The following is a 21,051-nucleotide window of genomic DNA, read 5'->3' as shown; positions in this document are numbered from 1 at the left end:
GTAAACAGTAAGTCACGGTTCAAACCAGTCCTTCGACTGATTCTGAAGATGAACAATGTGCACGATGAGCTGAACAGCAACGCAAAAGAAGAGAGCACCAATGTGAGTCAACCAATCCAGTGGCTGTAGTGAGGTGTCAAGCCGAAGCAAAGTGGCAGACAGTACAAACTTGCTGAACGGGAAGCGGAAACAGATGAAAAATGAGAAAGAGGCCAATGATGAAGTCGCCGGAGCAATGGGTAGTAGACAGCTGAGTAAAAGTTGCTTCAGAGACCGTCGAACACAGGGAGCAACAACTCAAATTGCAACAAGCAGCTCAGGTGGCTTATCGTAACAGGAAAACTGAGGAACAATTGCAAGAACATTTGGGTACAACTTGAACTCTCAAGCTTATAAAAAGCTAAACAATGATAAACAAAGATAAACAACGTTAAACGAAGGCAAATAGCTAAATTTAGCTTAACTAGGTAAATCGGGGGCCAAATTTTTTTTGTGTTGTCAGTAAAGGCGCCCCACGTTCAAAAATTGGCTTGCATGTGCATTTACCCGCATGCTCTTTTTGGACTGCCTTCCGCACGGATAGAAGACGATGAAGATGACGACATCCAAAACACAGCAGAGACTGGCAGCTTAAACATGATGGTAACCTGCTGTGATCAGCAGCCATCAAGGCTGATTTGTTCATGTCACTGCAGGCTCTAATCCTGCTCACTCTGTTTCTTTCAATTCACATCCCAACTGAGTGTGACATTGCACACCGTCTTTTGGGCCGACCAGCTCCTCGTGCTACCGGATAACAAAAGCAAAATGACTTCTTGTATGAGAACTTTCCATTTAGGGAGCAACATCCTGTATCACAGCACTCCGTACAAATGGTGACCATTACACTCCATTCTATTTTAACATTGACAAAATGCTAACCACAGATATGAAAAATTCCTGGCTATAAGTCTTTCCACCAGCTCACAATAACAGTACTAGTCCCTTTTCTAAATACCAGAAAGCACCAACACAGATGCACAATTCAGCTGAGTTAAGTCGGTTGCAGGGCAAAAGCCTCTTCCAATGACCTACAGTCACCCTGTCCTGCACCATGTCTATGCTTCCCCTTCACTGCAATCCATGATTCCAAGTGCCACCAGCTACCCATCCATTTTCTAATGGGTACAAGCTTTCCCTAGCCTAGTGCTCGGCTTTCAGGGGTGAAATGTTTGAGAAAAGGGTCTTTGGCCGACCTCCTTCAAACAGATCACTAGTGCGTCAAAGCTCCTGATCCACCATGGGGTTCAGGTAAAGCCCATTCGGTACCCTAACAGAAGACTGGTTATCTGTCCTCTGCAATACATGTGCTTCCCACATCCACTTGATCTTTCAAAATTTACAACAGGGTATCCCATACCTGTTTTAATTGTATAAATAAACATAGCTCTCATCCCACCAACCCGGCCATTTTATTACCATCACTCGCCACACTGTTCTTATAACCATGCCATACAGGCAAGTTTAATGCCAGTAAATGCTTACTGCCTTAAAGTTTAATGACATTTGTGCAGTGCCACATATGAAAATTTAATGGCATTAGCCTTAGTGCCATTTGCGACCTACTGAGTTCGCCACAACTCAGCATTGCTTGGGGGAATGCCCCCAAGCAATGCGTACTCTCGATTTCATTCCACATGCGAAAAGCATGCAACTTTGTTGGCAGCAAACTCCCAACCAATAGCAAATGATTATTTCATGCCTTTCAGTCAGATGATGCATCTCTACTGCATGTTCGATGTGAAGGGCGCCATTTTTACCATCATTTCTGACAGGTACTCTCGGCTAGTGAGCTGACACTCGAGTTTATGGCTACTTTTGTGACCTGTCAGGCAAGAACAGCGGTGTTTTCTGCAAAATAATTTTTATATTACATTTCAACAACATTCCCGAAATACTGTGCTCCTAGCACTGTTTACATACAGGTGAAATTTCTGACTGGTTCAAAAGTGTCATCGCCATCGTCACTTTAATATAATGACATTAAATGTGGACGTCTACAATAATGGTACAGCACCAACTCCAAACATAATGGCCTTAACAAACTTAAGGCCTTCAGCGTTTACTGCCATTTCTTGTGTACATGCGGCACGGGTATTAGTCTCCTTCTGACCTTTTTCGTTAGCCCTTGCCATCTGGCCACACAGGTGGGTTATGTACAGTACAATACATGCACTGGTTATGTACAGTACTTCTTCCTTCAGAAATATGCACGCAGTTTTCTAAGCTTGACATGAATCGTTGTTTGCCACTTGCAACTGCCCCCTGTCAATGATCCACTCCCATTCCGTGCTACCTTTGCCATCTCTTAGAATCCACTCTATTATCCCGAGTGGCCACCAGCTATCTACTCTCTAGACCACATGCCCTGCTCTGCATTAGTTCTCTAGCCTATTCTGCTCTGTGCTTGAAGAAAGCCAACAGTCACCGAAACCAAGGAGCATAGGGGAGTGTTTCTTTTTAAATCTTCTCTGTGGTCTTGATGAGTGGAAAAATAATAGTGCAATTATTTTGTCGCTTAAAGATAATTGATTAGAAAGTAGAAGAAAAAACAACCACATGCTGCCGGTGGGATCCAAACCCACAAACTCCGAACTAAGTGTCCGGTGCTCTAACAACTGAGCTATGGCAGCACCTAGCCAATCTTTTACTTCAGGGGGTATTTATGTTACATGTAAAATAAACCTGAGAGTGCTCACCAGTGGCGCCCTCGTCCATAGCGGCGGACATAATACGTCCTGTATTGCTGCGAGTGTCACATATAACGTGATCAAACGGCAAGCGTGGAAGCTGGGAGAGAACCCTCTTATGCTTCCTATGGCACTGGGACTGCCAGGACCAAGGCCCTCATTAAGCTACTGAGCAGACAAGAGAAGGGAAATGAGGGGCTCATTAAAACATACATACAAAGGAGCAATCAAGGAGCAAGGAAAGGGAGTGTTTCTTTTTCTAATTTGTGGTCTCGATCAGTGGGAAATTGTTAGTGTAATTAATTTATCCCTGAAATATAACTGATTAGAAAGCAGAAGAAAAAACAACTGCATGCCGCTGGTTGGGATCCCAACCCTATCACTTCCTTATCCCTAGCTCACTGCACTGTTCCCAATTTCATATCAAATATCTTTATTAGCCTTAGAGTTTTTTGTCCATAACCAAGTACTGTGAAGATGCAGCTAGTATATGCTTCCTTCTTGAGGGGTACTGATAGGCTGCACGTCATGATTTGAGAGTACCGTATTTTCCGGTGTATAAGACGCGGTTTTTTGTCAAAAATCTTGCTGGTGCGTCCTATACAAGGGTGCGTCTTATATGCGAATATTTCGTTTTTTTTGCGAGTTCAGAAATTACTCAGGTTCATGCTCAAGCTTTTTTCACCGAAAAAATATCACTACCAATGATGCGGTAGTAACACGGTTAATACTTCAATACGGGGACCGCCGTGCGCAACTTTTTTTAGCTGAACTTTATCATGAAACGGCGGGGATGACGACTTCCAGAACCGCAAACACGCGGTCGTTTCGGAGGCGCAAGCAAAAGTAATGTGAAATTCCAAAATATGGCGACAGTCGCGCTTCTCGCCATTGTCAAAACAAGCCAAGCCGGCGTTCTTTTTTATTCATTCTTTGCAACTTCGCAACCGTGTACGTATTACTTCCGTGTTGGTGACTTCGACGTGTGTTTTCCACTACCTACATCTGTCATGCTCGGTCTTACTACAGTATGCCACCGAAGTTGCGCAAGAGCTACACCGCAAAGTTCAAATTATCTGCGGTCGAGTATGCTACCGAAAACGGAAATCGGGCTGCGGGCCTACGGAGCTACGGAGCTTTCATGCGATCAGATGAGTCCATCAATGGTTCATTTCGCGATGGTCGAGCAAGCGTGTTTAATTAACCCTCACTAGACTAAGTGGGTAAATTGGGGTGCGTCTTATACACGGGTGCGTCTTATATACCAACTCTTTCAATGAGAGCCTTCATATATGGCGGGTGCGTCTTATACAAGGGTGCGTCTTATACACCGGAAAATACGGTACCTACCAAATGCACCCCACTCCATTATTGTTCTCGTAGCTATTTAATGTTTCATGGTCCTAACCTGTTCCCACTACTTGCCCTAGATAGATGTATTCCCTCACCACATCCAAAACCTTACCGTCTAATTGTAAAATGTTCTTTCTTCCCTAAATTGTGGCACATTAATTTCTTACATTAAATTTTAGTAAAAAATGGCGCACTAATACAAACTTGAGGGAAGAAGGGACGAGACGCAGCACTGTCTCTCATCCCTTCTCCCCACGTGTTTGTGTTCGTGCGCTGCTTTTCCCTAGAATGTCGTGGCAACTCGCCCACCAGTCTACGCTCTTGTATTAAATTTTAGTCCCACTTGTCTTTTCAGTCTCCAAGTACTCATTTATACACTGCAATTCCTCCCCTAAGTTACTTAGCATGTCAATGTCATCAAAAAAATGTGAGGTTACTGGGATGCTCTCCATTAACTTTTATCACTAGCTCTTTCCAATCCAACCTTCTGAATACCTCTGTAGATATGCAATAAATAGCAGTGGGGAGATATGCCTCCTAGACTCCCCCTTCATGAATAGCATTTTACCACTATTCCCTTGGAAGACCGTGCTGTGCCATATAGTATGAAACATATTTTATAAAAGGCACTGTACTTTTCTAAAGAATCACATTGAGTATGAATGTAATTTTTTTTTATGAACACATTGAGCGGGTGAATTGGACTGATTTTCTGATGTAAAGAAGCTTTTTTTCGCCTGCACTGTGTTAAATGTTACAGCAAGAGCTGTTAATGGCTCCTTTCCCTGAGACTGCAGTGCGGCTGCAGTAGTGACGGCAGCATGCACAAATGGGAAGACAATCTGAGAAACACGGTAGAGAGGGTAGACACAGTGATGGCAGAGGTTGAAGAAAGTGGAAAGAGCTGGAACTAGCATGAAGGAGCCAGAGTACGAGAGTGGAGGGGAAGAAGGAAGGTGCACCACTGCTGCACCAGGCATGCCTAGACTTGCCGCAAGTGACTGCACTAGAGTGATGCGTGGAAAGAGGAGCAAGCAGCTGCGGAAGCGGCGGTGGCAGAGCACCATTCAACGCGATGACGTGACGATTCAAAATTTAAAAAAAAGTGACTGCACCGTTACCACACTGTAAAGTGAATTTCAGAAGAAAGAGAGCTCTGCACTGCAGAGCTCACCTGGCTAGCAACAAAGAACACCCACCCATGTCTCCACAAGCGTACTCGCTGTATATATGCGGCCACATATACAGCACACTGCTTACATTCACATGCAGGTAAGAGGATAGGTTATCTACCCTATCCAGGTGAGCTCCTATACTTAATAAGATGAAAAGAAAGAAGTGGGCCTCCATAAAATACAGGCACTTCAGGGGGGCAGCTGGTAGGAGTGCATATCAGCAGCTTTTGTGACCAGTGTTTCGTGTGCATACCTGCAAATTCTTTCAAGTCACTTCCATACCGTACGACAATGCTACTTGTTAAATCTATTAATTTCATGTCCAAAAATCATCAATGGCAGGGGCCCCAAACACACCCAACTTGATGCCTTCTGATGGTTCTCATGCCAGTAATTCTCCCCAGCCACACAAAAAGACATCCCAACTGCACATTCATGCAACTTGTACAATGAACCAAAATTAGCTAATGTAAACAAGCTACTGGAAATGTGACCACTGCCAAATGCAAACCTCTAAAACCTTTAAGCTCGTACCACAATATTTGGTCAACAAATCTGTATGCTGTTGTATCTAGCATTGACAATACAATTAAGCCCAGGTTTAATCTTACTTTTTTCCACAGAATTAAAAGCACGGGGACGACAAACTTTTTAGTCTAAGCTTTTTATTCCCACTTTCAACTGTAACATCCAATTTGATTCAACCAAACAAATATCAAAATGCTACACAGCCCCCTCGACAGGTAAAAAAAATTCATTTCTCTGCCACTACCAAGCATAAAGCCCTCTTCCACCACAGCTCCACAATAGAGGTGTACTGATTTCCTTAGCGGCTGCTCCGACATCAATTCCCTTCTCCCTTCTTGACCCAGTGGGCAAAAAACAAAAGGCTTGCCCATTCCTACCTAAGATACTGCTCCTGGAGCTGCCCATGCAATGCGACGAAAGGAAACAAATATCCTCAGTCCAATTCTGTTGCACTGTGCAGTAGTGGGTAGGATGCTAAAAGTGGCAATGAAACCGCCAGTCTTGAAATCCTCTCCTACACGACCACTTGTCACACAAGCCAGAAAAACCTCACCTGGAAAAATATATCGGACTGAAATGCACCCCTCAAAAAACAATTTCTCAGCTGCACACGACGAGCGAACCTCAAATGCCAAGTGCAGGTCCATTGTGAGAAAACCAAACTGGGCTGAAAGCCTGCATAGAAGAGTGAGGCCTGCATAGAAGCATGAACCAAAATGATTGCTCGTATTTTGTTAGTGTGAACATAGTGAGAGTGGTGTTTCATGGCTCCTCATCCGAAGCCTACGCCGTGCCCTCTGGTACACCACAATGGCACACGCTGGGACCCACACTCATTTGTGTGCATGTTGACAGTATGCCAACACTGGAAGTGTGTGCCTCCACCATGGCTCATGAGAGCTCCCCTCTTCCAAGTCCTTTCTTGGCTAACCTCCTGCAAGTTATCCACGGCTGGAGCAAGGCAGTCCACGAGTCACGTATACTGCTGGCAGAACACACACCCCTGAAGATGCTGGGAAATCACCTTTTCCAAACTCTACACCTCCTCATGCACATGATGCGCGGGATAGAGCATGCTGGGCCTTTATCATCGCAAGGGTTTTCACTCTTCACCTTCATTAAAATGAGGCCACGTTTCAATGAAGGTGGAGCACAAAACCTCTTCTGTGATGTAAGTTCACACTGAAGAGAACCAAGTGGGCTTAATTATTCTGACGGTTTACCTTTCGGCAACTCCAAAAAAAAAAAAAGAAACAGGCTGCACATTTTTGTCTGCTTTTCTAAAACCAAGGCCGTTTCGGTCATCTGATGTCAACATCGCCACGAAGGGCAACTCCGTGAGAATGAAGCACTCGCAGGCGCATGACTTGCGTACAAGCTGAGAGAAAGAACTGCATATGATATAGTATATACACTCCACGGATGGTGCAACGCAGTGAATCCGGGCCTCCATCTCTCATGTTCTCGAGGCGTGAGCTCGAAAGTAACACAAGGAAGGGGAACTAACACGCAGGACAATGCTGTTGTGCGTGTTACTTCTGTAACCGACGGTGATTCGCAGCGAACCACACCGCCACCCATCAACAAGATCAGAATGCCAACACAGTAAATTATGGCAAACTGGCACGAACAGTTACACCGACGCAAAACGTCCCTGCTGATGCGCTGTTTTGGTATGTACAGTACCAACTCGCTCAGCTCGCGATTTTACTATTGCATGAAAATCAGCAGCACAGGAACCGGAGTGCCAGCCGCCGTACAGATGCGTAGGTACGCGCTGCAAGTACGGCTATGACATATGCCGATAAAAGATGCGAAATACACGGACCCTTCTTCTGATGATCCAATGTCAGCGCTTCGAAGGGAAACCAAGCTCTCGTGAAGTCCAGTAGTGGGCAATAACAACGCTAAACTGGACTCAGTAAAACATGAGAGATTTAACTGCCAGAAAATAAAAGAAATGTTCCTCATATTACCTTTACAAGTACCCGGGGAAACAGTTCCTGAGCACCACACAACACTCCACGATACCTACTGTGAGCACGGATGTATTTATTCTACCGTCGAACAGTTACAAACAAAAGGCTTCAAATACAGACGGCAGCGTCTCCGCTCGCGGCTGAAGGCTCTCTCCCCGACTCGGCACTTCGAGAGGGAACGCGCGGAGACAGTCAGGGTTGCCAGGCCACTTATGAGTTTGGCTGTTCTAGGCGGTGAGTGGCTTGCACCTCACATCCCACCCCGCCTGCAAGTCCAAGTCCTCTTGGACAGGAACATTAGTCTAGTTTGGCAAAGTCGTAGTCAAGCAGTCGCTTGGGTGGTGCACGGTGACGCTGAAGTCGCTGACTCGCTGAACCAGTTGGCTGATTCGGCTCATTGGTCATAGGTGGCACTTGTTCGGCATTGTCTTCATCAGGACTCGGGAAAGGTTGCACGGCTTCGCATGTGGGCTCCACTAGCACTGGGTCGAGTTTGGAGACCCACAGTGCCTGATCATTGTTGCATAGTTTTTGGAGGACGGTCACAAGTGTGGCATTGACACGTTCCACCAGTCCGTTGCTAGCTGCCCTGTAAGCTACTGCGAAGTGTATGTTCACACCATGCGTATGCATGAAGTTCTTGAACAGGTGTGATTCAAATGACTTGGCATGGTCACACAAACAATGGTCAGGAGCACCGAACCTGTAAAACACTGAGTGGAGATGTTTCAAGGCATCTTTTGTAGAGGTTATAGGCACAGCAGTTTCATTGTGGAAGTGTCCCAGTATAGGTGCTGTTGTAAGTGCGGCACGAAGGGCTTCAAAGGCTTGTTGACACTCAACTGTCCACTCGAAGTCAGCCTTTCGGATGACAGCTTGCAGAGGTGCGGCAACTTTCGAGAAGTTCGGGATGAAGCGGCTCTTTTTGTCTTTCTGCGTCACGACAATGGCAGGAAATCCCCAAGGTCTAGATGAAGAACGGATGATGTCATTTTGAAGAAGAGATGCTGTTTGGGTTTCGAGGAACTTCCGATCACTGGCTGTGTAGCGGTATGGTTGCCGTCCATAAGGCTTTGCATCCGGCAGTAAGTTGATCTCGTGCTCGATGCCTTCATAAAGGCCAATGTCATCAGGACTGGTAGCGAAGAGACGTGAGTGGCGGTGTACTATTTGCTTCACTGCTGGCTGTTCTTCGGGCTTGAGTTGGGTCCCGATGACGATATCAGGGAAACTGTTGGGCGTGGATGAACATGGCTCAGAAGGAAATACGCTGCATGAGGCTGGCTGGGCTGGGCTCTTGTAGTCTGCTGGCTGAGTTTGAGACTGGGCTGCCTTGTTGAGCTTGCTCCACACGGGCTCGTGTTCGTCTGGTTCAAAATCCACTTGTAGGGGTTCGCTGGTGGTATGCGGTGGGTCAAAGCGAGACAAAGTTGATGTTTTAAGTATCACTGCATTGGACATACGCGGTAACAGTTCCTCTTTGCACAGCACGACAGTGTTTGTAGAGGGCTGGCAGATAACAGGAAGGTGTGGTGGTCTGAAATGAAGTTCCGCTTGAGCAGCATAAAACCAGTCCTCTCCCAGGATAAGGGGAAGGGCATTTCTCTGAAGGACTGCTGCTTCCACAATTGCAGAGAGGGGGCCTACGCTGATTTGCAAGAAGACAGATCCCTGAGGCGCGACGGAGGCTCCTCCTACGACGAGAAGGGGTGGCTTTGTCCACGGCTCTATGCTGAGGTTTTCAGCTAGGCTGGCAGCGAGGATAGTGACGTTGGAACCACTGTCTGGGAAGGCATTAATCTCTCCAAGGCCCTTGACGTGAGCAGTGATAACCGCACACCTGAGCATGGATCCAAGCAAAGGGTCCTCAGTGCGGCCAACACAAGCTGTTGGCGTTTTAGGGATTGTTTGCGTCTTGTCTCGGGAGGGCTGTCCTTTCTCAGTGCAGTTGCTAGCCAGATGGCCCTTTTTCTTGCAGCTATAACATACTGCTTCGCTTAGGTCTTGCCCTCGTCTGTAGGCAGGTGCACCATACTTGGAAGAGATTGCCTCGTACCGATGTTCTTGGTTAGCAGGTGGCAGGTTGGATATTCTTGAGGGCGGCAGCCTTCCACGGTTTGGTTGCTGGTAGGTGCTATTTATAGGTCGGGAAGGCTGGCGGATGTCTGCAGTGCTCTCGGTCGTAGCTGTAGCACTGGAGGTGATAGGATGCGGCTGTCGACTTGAAATTGGCGCGGATGGCTTTGACAGTCTAGTCATGCGGGAGTGGTCCATGGCACGATCAACTTCTGAAGCGATGCTGACGAAATCCTGGACAGTCTTCGGGCGTTGAACGACGATCGCTGTAGCCACTTGCTCATCACGGATGCCCTGAATTAAATATTCGATGCGCTCTTTGTCAGTCAATGAAAGTGGGCACCTTCCAATTATCTTGAGCTTGGCGAGAGTATAGGTAACCAGGCTCTCACCGGGGCTTTGCTCACGCGCACCGACAAGTTCCTGCCACTGTATAAGCGACAGTCGCTCGCCGAACTGCGCTATAAGCGCTTCCTTCCACTCTGACCAAGTTTTTAGCTGGTGGCCAGTGATTTCCTTCCAGTCAGCGGCTGGGCCACGAAGTTTTGAGAGGGCGATGGCTAGCAGGGTAGCGGGTTCCCAAGAGGCAAGCTGTTGGGTGCGCTCGAGATCTTCTATCCATCGGGTTACGGATAACCCTCCGTCGCCACTGAACGTCGGAAGCGTTGATGACAAGTCCGGCAAAGTTGTTACGTGCACTGCTCTCGTAGAGGCTTGTGACAGTGACAAAGCTAGTTGATTTTGAAGGTAGGCGGTCAAAATCTGCATATTCTGTACGGGGTCGGCGCTGAACACTGGCATAGGCTGGAAAAACTGGTCACCTTGAGTTGGAGCGGGCTGCGTCTCGGTGACTGATCCAGTTGTTTCCGGTAGCAGGACTCGTTTTGCGGCAGTGTCAGCAAGGATGCGAGAAATAAGTTCGTCCTTGGAACCAGTATTGTCCAAATTGCGTTGCGATAGTTCATCTCGCAAGAAGTCCACTGTAAAACCAGCGAGGTCCGAGGCGGTGGCTTCCCCCCAGTTTATGAGCGGCATGGCGGCGGCGGCGGCGGTGAGACGGGCGTTGGGCTTTGGCTGCTGGTGCTCGACACACGTTGACTCTGGCTTTCGGTGAAGTGGCTTGCGGCTTCGAATGGGCGGGCTACACCGAGGTTCGGGACGTCGACTGCGCCATATGTGAGCACGGATGTATTTATTCTACCGTCGAACAGTTACAAACAAAAGGCTTCAAATACAGACGGCAGCGTCTCCGCTCGCGGCTGAAGGCTCTCTCCCCGACTCGGCACTTCGAGAGGGAACGCGCGGAGACAGTCAGGGTTGCCAGGCCACTTATGAGTTTGGCTGTTCTAGGCGGTGAGTGGCTTGCACCTCACACTACACATCGTGTACCGCAAACTTCCATGACCGCAAAAATTGTTTACGACTTCAGGATTCGATTGCTTTGGCTTACTTTGGATTTAAACTTAGATGGTGAAGATGATAGTGTCAAGCTGCAAAATTTCCTTAGCCGAAATGCAAAAAAAAAAGTTTTATTAATAAGAAAACACTCCATACTTCAACGATACGAAAACTCATCATTGGCCAGAAAAGTGGAGACTTTAGAAACTTGCGATTGGTCAAAATGGTGTGATGTCATCAAATGCGGGAAAATACGAAACGTTAGCCGGTAAGCAGATGGGCAGTGTTGCAGGTACTGTACATATGTATCTTCGATACTATCTTTCGATGCGTTTGTGTATAATTACCAGGTATCACTTGGCAAAAACGAAAGTGTCGGAGTGTCGGTATCGCAAATACATTTATTGAGCATCGCGTATTTTAACGCTACTCAAAAATGCCGAGAACTGGAATAGAAAATCTCAGGAAACTATAAACAACATTTACTCACGAGTTAAAAAGTATGGGACGGCTGAAAATGCGAGTTTTCTCGTTCTTCGTGGAGCACTCAGGGCCCGAGCGAGTTCCGTTTTGTTTGTTTTCTCCCCCGAGCCGCGCGAAGCCATGCTGACGCCTTTTCCCGAGGCTCCCGTCTGGAAGGGCGATCACCTCTTGTAGGGCGCCCGGGTGGCATTATCCTTTTTTTTTGCTCCTTGTTTGGTCCACTCCAAGCAGGAGGCTTCTTGGCTTGGAAGGAAGAGGGTCCAGCCTAGCGAATTCTTTTGCCGGAGAGCGTCTTCGCGCAGAAAGAAAGCCGTCATCGCTTCCCGCGCTGACTAGAAGACACCTACATGGGCGTCCGGAGGGGGGGGCAAGGGGGGGCGGCTGCACCCCCCTGGAAAATCACTCACTCGAACCGTGAGTGATGGCCTCACGTCAGGGGCGGCGGTGCGCTCAGCCAAAAGAGTAAAAGCGGCCCTGCTTCCACGCTTTGGGTCACATCTGCAAAGTGCCGCGTCCGGGGACGCGTCGTTGCAGACATACAGCGGCACCGGCGAGCATGTGTTTCGAGCCGTCTTGAGATGTGTGCCTGTTTCTTTGATCTCTAGAGAGATAGCGACACGGAGGCAGACAGTGCACACCCCGGCCACCGATGAATTCTTCAGGAGGGAGGGACAAATCAGCCGTGTCCATCCCCGCTTTGTCGGACTGCTCAGGGGCAAGCGGGCGATGAGTTGGCGCCGCCGCCGCTCGCTGTCTCCTCCGATCCACGGGAGAGCGCAGTTCGGTACAAGAGCCGCTTTCAGAATTTTCGGCAAAGGGGATTAGCTGCTTTTGTTCACGGCGACGCAGTCTCCAGAGGCGCCCCCACACCAGCGTACCTTGCGTCTTCTCCGGAAACCAGCGCCTTTGGTCAAGGCAGCCCGATGGCGCCTGCCTGGCTCGCCTGTCACCTCTGGCTGGGCCTCAAATCCCAACAGCGCCCATGTACTGTGCGATGTCAGTGCATGGTAAAGAGACCGTCCGTCCCTCATAGCCTGAGTCGTTTTGGGGCTCTGAACCTCATAAAAACACACAAAACAAATTTTCCGACCGGAGTGGCGAGTGTCCCTTCCCCTCGGAAGTCGCGCGGCGTTCCTTGCGTGTGCGCGCCTCTTTGTTTGTGCTTCGGTGTTTTTAGTGGCCGGTTGTCAACGAAGCTGAGAACAACCAAGACAGCGGACGAGAAAACGACGAGCGGCGAGTAGTGTGTGTGCAAATACTCGACTGTGCGGTTGCGCGAGCAAGATGGAGCGAGGTGTATGAAGCTGCGAGCGTGCATTTATCTTGTAAATAAGTTTTCGCTGCATACATAGTCATTTTTTGTTTTCAACGTACGCATTCAACCGTTTTTCCAATCAATGTGTATATGTTTTTAACACTACCAACCCCGAGGAACTCCATAGCCAGCTTTGTCTCGCGCGGTCCCGAATGATGGATATTCGACGCTTCTTCAAGCGTCAGCGGTTGTCTGACGAAGCATTATCCAAATGCGCTCCTGCAGATTCTGGTGTGACATGTGACAACGGTGTAGCATTTGAACAGAGTGATGCAAGCTTTTATCACCGGACAGTAGCTGATGTCGTCGACTCCATGGAAGGGACTCTGTCAACAGTGAGTTCAGGTGATGCAGCAGGCCGAGATGATTCCATTTCTCCTTTCTTGGGATTCAAGTCCGGATTTGACCAGAGCGATGCAACCTTTCATCACCGGACAGTAGCCGGCGTCGTCGTCTCCATGGAAGGAACTCCACCAGCGAGCTCCGGTCACGCAGTAAGCCGAAACGATTCCCTTTCTCCTTGCTTGGGATCGAAGTCCGGAGACAACATCAAGAAAACAAATAACTTGCCTCAAGAATATGACTTAGGAGAGTTTCTAGGCAAAGTTAAACTCACTGGCATACCGGACTTTTTGAAGTTACGTCTTCTTACTAAGCCATGGTCGCCAAATGTCACATATGATTTTAAGAAGGATGTAACACCTGGAAAGAGGCCTTTTCGACATCAGTGGCTGGGAGATTACGCCCCCTGGCTTGCGTACTCAGCGACAGCGAAAGGCGCCTTTTGTCGTTTTTGCGTCATTTTTCCTCCGCGTGTTCACCGGGGTACTCAAGGTAGTTTTACCGTGCGCGCTTTCAGTAACTACAGAAAAATGCACGAGGCGTGCAGGGATCACGTAAAATCCCAATGGCACCAGGAGGCAATGACGGCCTCACAGAACTTTATGGATGTGATGAAAGGCAAGCAGCTACCCGTTGTACAGCAGCTGAACAGAGCACTGCACGCGCAAGTTGAAAGGAACCGTGAGAAACTATTTCCAATAGTTTCCACCATTGTCTTTTGCGCGACGCATGACTTGCCGATTCGCGGCAAGCAGTCCGATAGTGGAGTCTTCAATGATCTGCTTGACTTTCGTGTAGAAGCTGGAGATACTCTACTTCAGGAGCACTTCGCTTCTTCTGCTGGCAATGCCAAGTACACTTCTGTCCGCGTCCAGAACGAGATCATCACAATCTGTGGCGACATCCTGAGAGAGCAGATAGTTACCGAAACTAACAAAGCGTTTGCTTTTTCCGTTCTTGCTGACGAAACTGCAGATATTTCAGGAAAAGAGCAGATGTCTATAGGCGTTCGCTTTATTGACAAGGCGGAAGTCGAAGTGTGCGTTCGAGAGCAGTTTTTGGGATTTGTAGAGCTGGAGCAATTAAACTCCGCTTGCATCGCCGCGGCAATCTTGAAGCTTTTGACGAATGTCGGACTGATTCTTTCGAACCTCGTTGGACAGGGGTACGATGGATGCTCTACAATGGCTGGAAAAGAAGCTGGAGTGAACAAAATTATACAAAAACAGTTCCCGAAGGCACTATTTTTCCACTGTGCAAGTCACAAACTAAATCTCGTCATCAACAATTTGAACGACGTCTCTGAAATTCGAAACACAATTGGGATAATCAAACAAACCATAAACTTCTTCCGCGAGAGCGTGCTCCGGAGAAAATTGGTGCCCAACATTCCGATGCTGTGTGAGACAAGATGGTCTGCAAAGTACAAGTCTATTAGGATCTTCTCTCAGCATTACGTGGCCATAGTCGAAGCACTCGAGCAGCTCGCGTCCACGGAATCATGCTCGAACGCTGCAACTAGACAACGAGCTCACATCCTCTACTGCGCAACAACAAGCTCATCTTTCATCGTCTGCTTGCATATTGTAGCGAAGTACAGCGCTCGGCTCGAACCAGCTACGAACATTCTGCAAGGTGTATCCATGGACTTCCATTCTGTGCATGGCCACATCACTTAGCTACAACGTATTTTTCGCGGCCACCGGACAAACGCTGTAGAGGAGTTCTCTAACATCATGAATGCAGCAAGGGAGGCAGCCAATCACTTAAATGTGGTGATATCTGTACCAAGACAAGTCTCTCGTCAGGCCCACCGAGACAACTACGGGATTCAGTCGCCAGAGGAATACTACCGTGTGGCAATATATGTGCCGTACTTGGACTCCCTCACTGCTTCTTTAGCTCGGCGCTTTTCTAAAAGCAATGAGAGGAGCTTCAAACTTCTCCAGCTGCATCCATCAAAAATGAAGCACTTGAGCCGTGTTGAGTTCGCTGTTCTCGCCGAAGAACTCCAGTGCTTTTACGGCATCGACAACTTCAAGGAAGAGGCCATCTCTTGGTACGAGATGTGGTGCAACAAAACTGGGGACCCATCAGAAATAACTTACTGCGAGCTTCTACATCAGGCCAAGACATTCTTCCCTGGTGTTGCAAAAGCCATTGAGGTGGCTCTGGCTTTGCCAGTTACTACCTGTACGGTCGAACGCTCCTTCAGTACAATGAGGAGAGTGAAAACGTGGCTACGCTCAACGATGACAAACGACAGACTGGACGGCCTTTGTATGATGAGTGTGCACCGAGAGCGTGTAATGAAGCACAGAAATGAATTTATCACCAGTGTCATCACGCAATTCGCCCAGAAAAATCCGAGGCGTCTACAGTTTCTGTTCAAGGAAGACTGACTGAGTGACTGTCGTTGCGTGTTTGTGAACATATTGTGCTGTGTGCTGGTCATCAATCCGGGTGTGTCGAGAACCCGTATGCAGCAAGACTGAGCACTCTTCTCCACGAAGTGATAGTATCTTTTTGCATTTTTATTAATTTTAATTGTTTCTTCGTTGATAAACTCCAATGTATCTCTCCTAGCCTCGCTTTAATTTGCTGTTTGTAATTTTTATTTCATGCGTGTATTTTACTTATTTATTTTATTTGTATATAAATAAATAAATTTACTCCGCAAATAGTGCCTTTTTGCTACGAACATACCCCCCCCCCTCCGGCGCCAACAACCAATGGGGCCCCCCCCTGCAAAAAATTCTGCGGACGCCCTTGGACACCTATAAACCGTGCAACACTATTTATTGTTGCGTGTATTGTTGCCAAAACAGCTGCAGGAATGCCGCCGGAAAGCGGACACAAATCAAATCAAGAGCACGTCCGAGGTGGAAATTTCACAAATGGGACCATACAGCTGGAACCACTTGACGAACAGGACCATTTGGAACTTCCCGTTTAGAAAAAAAAAAAAAAAACCTTGGAAATTTTGACCAGAACCATGCAAATGGATATTTCAGAGAGTTACAACTGGGTTTTGAAACTGGTTCTGATTGTGCCTTTAACTTAATTATACATAATATAGGCGCAAAAGGATAACTGATTTTGAGGACTGCAGGGCAGCGCGCTGAACTTGAGACCGATTTCACAAAGCCTACTGCGCATGCGCGCGTTTACCGGAAGTAGCCAGCCGCCATCTTGGCTGTAGTCCTTCGTGGCGCCGTCTGCACGACAGCCTACATTACTTTGCGCCTTGACTGGCATTATACCCGGCCGCATTAGCTCTCCGCCGTTTCGTTTATTGTGTTGAGCTCTATAAAGGAAACAGAGGCTCCACGGCGGAGTTTCGAGGGGTGCAATGCTAATCGCGAGGGGTGCAATGCTAATCGCGGTAGGAACAGCGCAGAGAGGGGGTCAGTTGCCGCATGAAGTGGAGTGGCCGCGGTGGCGAGGCTGCGTTTGTTCCTCGAACCTTGCTTTGGAAAATGCTGCCGGTGGCGATAAAAACGCGCTTTACCGCCGCTTTCGTTAATTCTGTCAGCAGAACATTTGAACGCATAGCGATGCACGCGATTTAATTAACGTCTTCAGACAGTATTTACATTTCTTGCCACCTCATTTTGCTGTTTCAGTATTCGCTGTATTCATCTAGGCATTCGCTATAGACGTGTCACACAGCGTTTGTTGCCTTTATTTTTTCATCATAGCCCTTGATCAAAACCGGCCATGCGATTGTTTTTTTCTTATTCACGTAAACACATACATGTATTCACGACGTGCTCGGCGGGTCACCAGCAGGAAAGGTGAGCGATTCGAGCGAGCTATGCCGTTTTTCTAAATGGAGATGTGACAAATGCTTGTGTTCAGTACAAAATGAGAAAAGAAGCCAATCGGGGAGCTTTTGAGTACGCCTAATTAGGGTTTAGGGGATTTTAATTTCGTGACGAATAGTTTTATTTTGATTATTGATACACTAATTACTTTTTTATTTCGGTTAACATAATCTTCTGCCAGGGCGTCTCCCGTACGACTCACTTTCGCTATTTTCGTAGTACGAGTCTGAACAGGTTGACTGATTGGTAAACACTAGATGGCCTTCTTTATCCAAAACAACGGGCAAAATGTGGATGATATCCCGGCATAAATGGCATGTGGCTGTTACTGGAATACCATGTATACTCAACGACCAGTGAGCAACAAAACGATGGAAATTATTCCACATTTCGACAGTTTTATAGCCTCGCTTTCTCATTCCGTGAAATAAAGAAAGCATTATCGCTAGTATGGGAGCTCGAGACATCAGGAGTGAATACGTGCATCAAGCTAACATTGTGGATTCCTGAATGTAACAATAAATCTTAGCACACTTGTTCCCTTACAACCTTGCACCTGGCAGAAATCGCTGCAAAGAAGGCTTGACGACGCAGCACGAAGGCAAATCCGATTGCCTTCTTTTTAACAATTTAAGGGACTGCCTCAAAGCTGAGAGCCGCGTAAAAGGCATTTAATACAGTTCAGAATTTGAAAATTTGCCATTTGTCATTGTGCACTGATCAACAGGGACAGTACGGCTAAATGTACTGAACAGCACTTCTTCAGCTGCATCTCGTGAACAGCTTCTACGCAATGTCTTGGCTACTTTTTCTCTTCTAGAAAACGGAAAATCCGGGACGCTCTGCTTCGCACAGTTGTCGGAGCTCACGACACTCCTCAGGTGAACGCACTTGTCCCGCAAATACAGCATTCACGCAGAGAAACACCGTGTGGCGACGCAAACAGGGCTGCTTCTCGCGCTGCGCCACGCACCGCGCTGACGCGGCCGCCGGCCGGAGTACCACAACTCCCAGAGTGCATCGCGGCGGCGGTGGCGTAGCGCAACTGCTTGTGAAATCGGTCTATTGAAACTGTGAGAATCGGCCTTTTTCATTTTCCTGTGCTGCCACCTGGCGTACAACGCTGGAAGCTCATTGGAAGGGTACTTTGCGCCCAACCCGGCCGGACTGAGTGCCGCTGCGGAGCACGTTTTGTTGGAATCTGTCGACGATGGTGGCGTGTCCTGGGCAGCACCTGGTACCTGGAAGCTTTTTAGGTGTGACTGATGGCTGGGTGCGAAGCTCGAGGCAGACCGCTGTGCCCACCGAAGAGTAAATTCTTCAGTATCTCCGATCATCCGGCATGCGATGCGATCGCCACAATTCGCCAGCTAAGCAAGGGCCGCCGTTTCAAAGATGAAGGCTAAATTCGGAACTTAATGTTCAATGAAATATCCCCGATCAGTTAGGTTGGCCTTTTTCGCTGTATATGCCTGTCATCAATAAAAGGTGGATACTACATCGTGCACGCCGTAGCACAGAAAACGACCGGAGACATCACCGAGGCTTACTGCCATTGCTCGGCCGGATAAGTGAATTTTCTTGGTATTGTGCAGTCACTGACGACTAGCAATTTGCTTCTGCTTAACTTCCATTCTACATTATTAGAATCATTTTGCATTTATTGGCGGCAGTGCTGTTTAGCTTTATCAAATCGTACTGCAGCCTAGTTCGATCTGCATAATGCCGTGATGTTAAATGTGCAGCCTCGTATGTGTTTGCTGGTGTGCGATTCCAGTTTGCAGTGTTTTAATGTAGGAGCAGATGAAATGGCTACATTTTTGCCTCTGGTGTCCGCTATTTTTTCTTCCGTTCAATCGTCCGCCCGTCCGTAGGAATCCGTTCGGATGTGCGCGCTGCAAAACTTTTGGAGATAACTTAAATATGCCCGATCCAGTTTTTGTCCTACCCGGGTACTAACCTAAACCCATTTTTGGCGACGAACTGGAAGCGTGTGAGGCTACCGCCGCCGTGCACCTTTGCTCGTTTCTTGAAAAGCAGTTGCCTGCGATGAGCGAACTCCATAGTATTGATACGTGGAATTTAACGTCTGACACATGGGCTGTGTGGAACGCTTCAGTGGAGGGCTCCGTATTAATATATGCGACCTGGACTTATTTCACGTTCATTGACATAGACAGCACAGTAGTGTTTTTGTATTTCGCCTCCACTGAAATGCGGCTGTCGTGGTCTGCATCGAAACCGCGATCTTGAGATCAGTGACCGGAAGTCTGGGTGCCGCGGTGCCATCCGAGGCCTTGTTGCTCATGAATAAAAGATTTCGTGATAAACTGCACACGCATTTAATCACAGTACCTCGTCCATACCTGTCACATAGTGATTCCCGCATAGTCTTGACGTGCTTGACGGTGCCCAAGGGCGGCCACGATCGTCGAGCCGGCGAACTATTTTTCTCCACGCTACTCGTCGAAGGCGGTCCCGGGAAGCATTCAGAAAGCGAAAAAATCCGACTTTTCTTCTTTTCTATTTATGGGGCATTGCAGCTGTATGCAACACAAGTCGTATCAATCGCCAAATGCGCCGCGCTGAACGCTCGACGGCTGCAGCAACGCACCCATCGTAGGAAGCCGGTTTGTTTACACTTCCAGTATGTTTCGCGACACCGCCGCCAGGGGATGGGCGCATGCGCAGTCGCGTCGTGAAAAAGGCGGATTGCACGCGTTGTCATGGAAATCAATTAAGACACACGCATGCATCACACAAAAGAAACACATGTACATATTATATAGTCTGACGCTAACATTAGCTCATGTATGCATGCACATACACACGTCTTTTAGAAAAGGTCTGTTAGAAATGTATCCGACTTTATTTTTTTTTTACGAACACCTGATGCATTTGAAACAAGCACGCTTGCACCAGCCTACCTTGAACTTTCGTGCGCATGCACCAATTTTTTCTCGTCTGACGATAGCGTCAGTCACTGGCACGCAGCGTTTGAGTGAGGCAGTGCGCAGTGCTCTCGTCGGTTTTTTATTGCAAGGAAAATGGCGGAGCGACAGCAGCAGCGCTACTGCATCAAATTTTGCCAGAAACTAGGCGACAGCCAAGTGGAAACCATTCAGAATATTCAGACGGCTTTCGGTGACAATGCTATGAGCAGCACCCAGATTAAGCATTGGTACAATTCGTTTAAAGACGGCCGCACATCGATGCAGAGAGAGCCACGCTCCGGTCAGCCATCAACATGCCGGAATGACCAGGCCATTGCCAAAGTGAACGCTGTGGTGACGCGGGACCATCGTGTGACTCTCCGAGAAATTGTGGAAGAGGTGGACATCACCAATTTTTCCGCACATTCCATTATCACCGAAAATTTGGCCATGGAGAAAGATGCGGCGAAATTGGCGCCGAAGCTGCTCACGGTGGAGCAAAAGCAGCTTCGTGTTGAAGTCTCACAGGATATGCTGGATTCCACAAACAGTGATCCCGACTTCATCAACACCATAATCGCTGGTGACGAGTCTTGGGTGTACAGGTACGACCCGGAAACCAAATCTCAGTCGTCACAAAATGGCAGCATTCCACGTCACCAAGTCTAAAGAAGGCCCGCCAAGTGCGCAGCAATGTCAGAGTGATGCTGACTGCTTTCTTTGACTCCCTCTGTGTGGCACACCACGCGCACGCACCCCACAAAGTAAACATTGACCAAAAGAATACTACAAGGATGTCCTCCGTCGCCTGCATGGTGCTGTGCGGCGCAAGAGGCCGAAGTTGAGGTCAACAGGAAATTGGCGCATCCATCATGACAATGCTCCTGCACATTTCTCGCACTAAATTCACACT

The 21,051-nt window shown here is 47.9% G+C and overlaps 2 protein-coding genes across 6 annotated transcripts in view; one reads left to right on the top strand and one right to left on the bottom strand.

The window, feature by feature from the left end:
• LOC149355749 (valine--tRNA ligase, mitochondrial-like) overlaps positions 1-11,247 on the bottom strand; it is a 42,832-nt gene extending 31,585 nt beyond the window's left edge. For all 5 annotated transcript variants that reach the window (XR_016291573.1, XM_089583995.1, XM_089583996.1 and 2 more), the window contains exons 1-2: positions 11,219-11,247; positions 7,762-7,820 (exon numbers count right to left, since the gene is read on the bottom strand). Coding sequence is in view for 4 of the 5 variants with exons in the window: in XM_089583995.1 (XP_089440121.1) it covers positions 7,762-7,820; positions 11,219-11,222 (63 nt within the window). In the remaining variant the exon portion in view is untranslated. The remainder of the gene's footprint in view (positions 1-7,761; positions 7,821-11,218) is intronic.
• Positions 11,248-20,108: 8,861 nt separating this feature from the next.
• On the top strand, positions 20,109-20,807 carry LOC149355748 (protein GVQW3-like). The gene has a single exon (XM_089576179.1). The coding sequence runs from the start codon at positions 20,253-20,255 to the stop codon at positions 20,805-20,807; it is 555 nt and encodes a 184-aa protein (XP_089432305.1). The 5' UTR covers positions 20,109-20,252.
• The last annotated feature ends 244 nt before the right edge of the window (positions 20,808-21,051 follow it).

The sequence above is a fragment of the Amblyomma mixtum genome, chromosome 3 (assembly GCF_055824585.1).
Source record: "Amblyomma mixtum isolate Tamu chromosome 3, ASM5582458v1, whole genome shotgun sequence".
Lineage (NCBI taxonomy): Eukaryota > Metazoa > Arthropoda > Arachnida > Ixodida > Ixodidae > Amblyomma > Amblyomma mixtum.
This window is presented reverse-complemented; position numbering and strand designations above follow the sequence as displayed.

Excerpts from the sequence above, each read along its gene's own strand:
- LOC149355748 (XM_089576179.1), top strand. The coding sequence starts at position 20,253 with ATGGCGGAGCGACAGCAGCAGCGCTACTGCATCAAATTTTGCCAGAAA.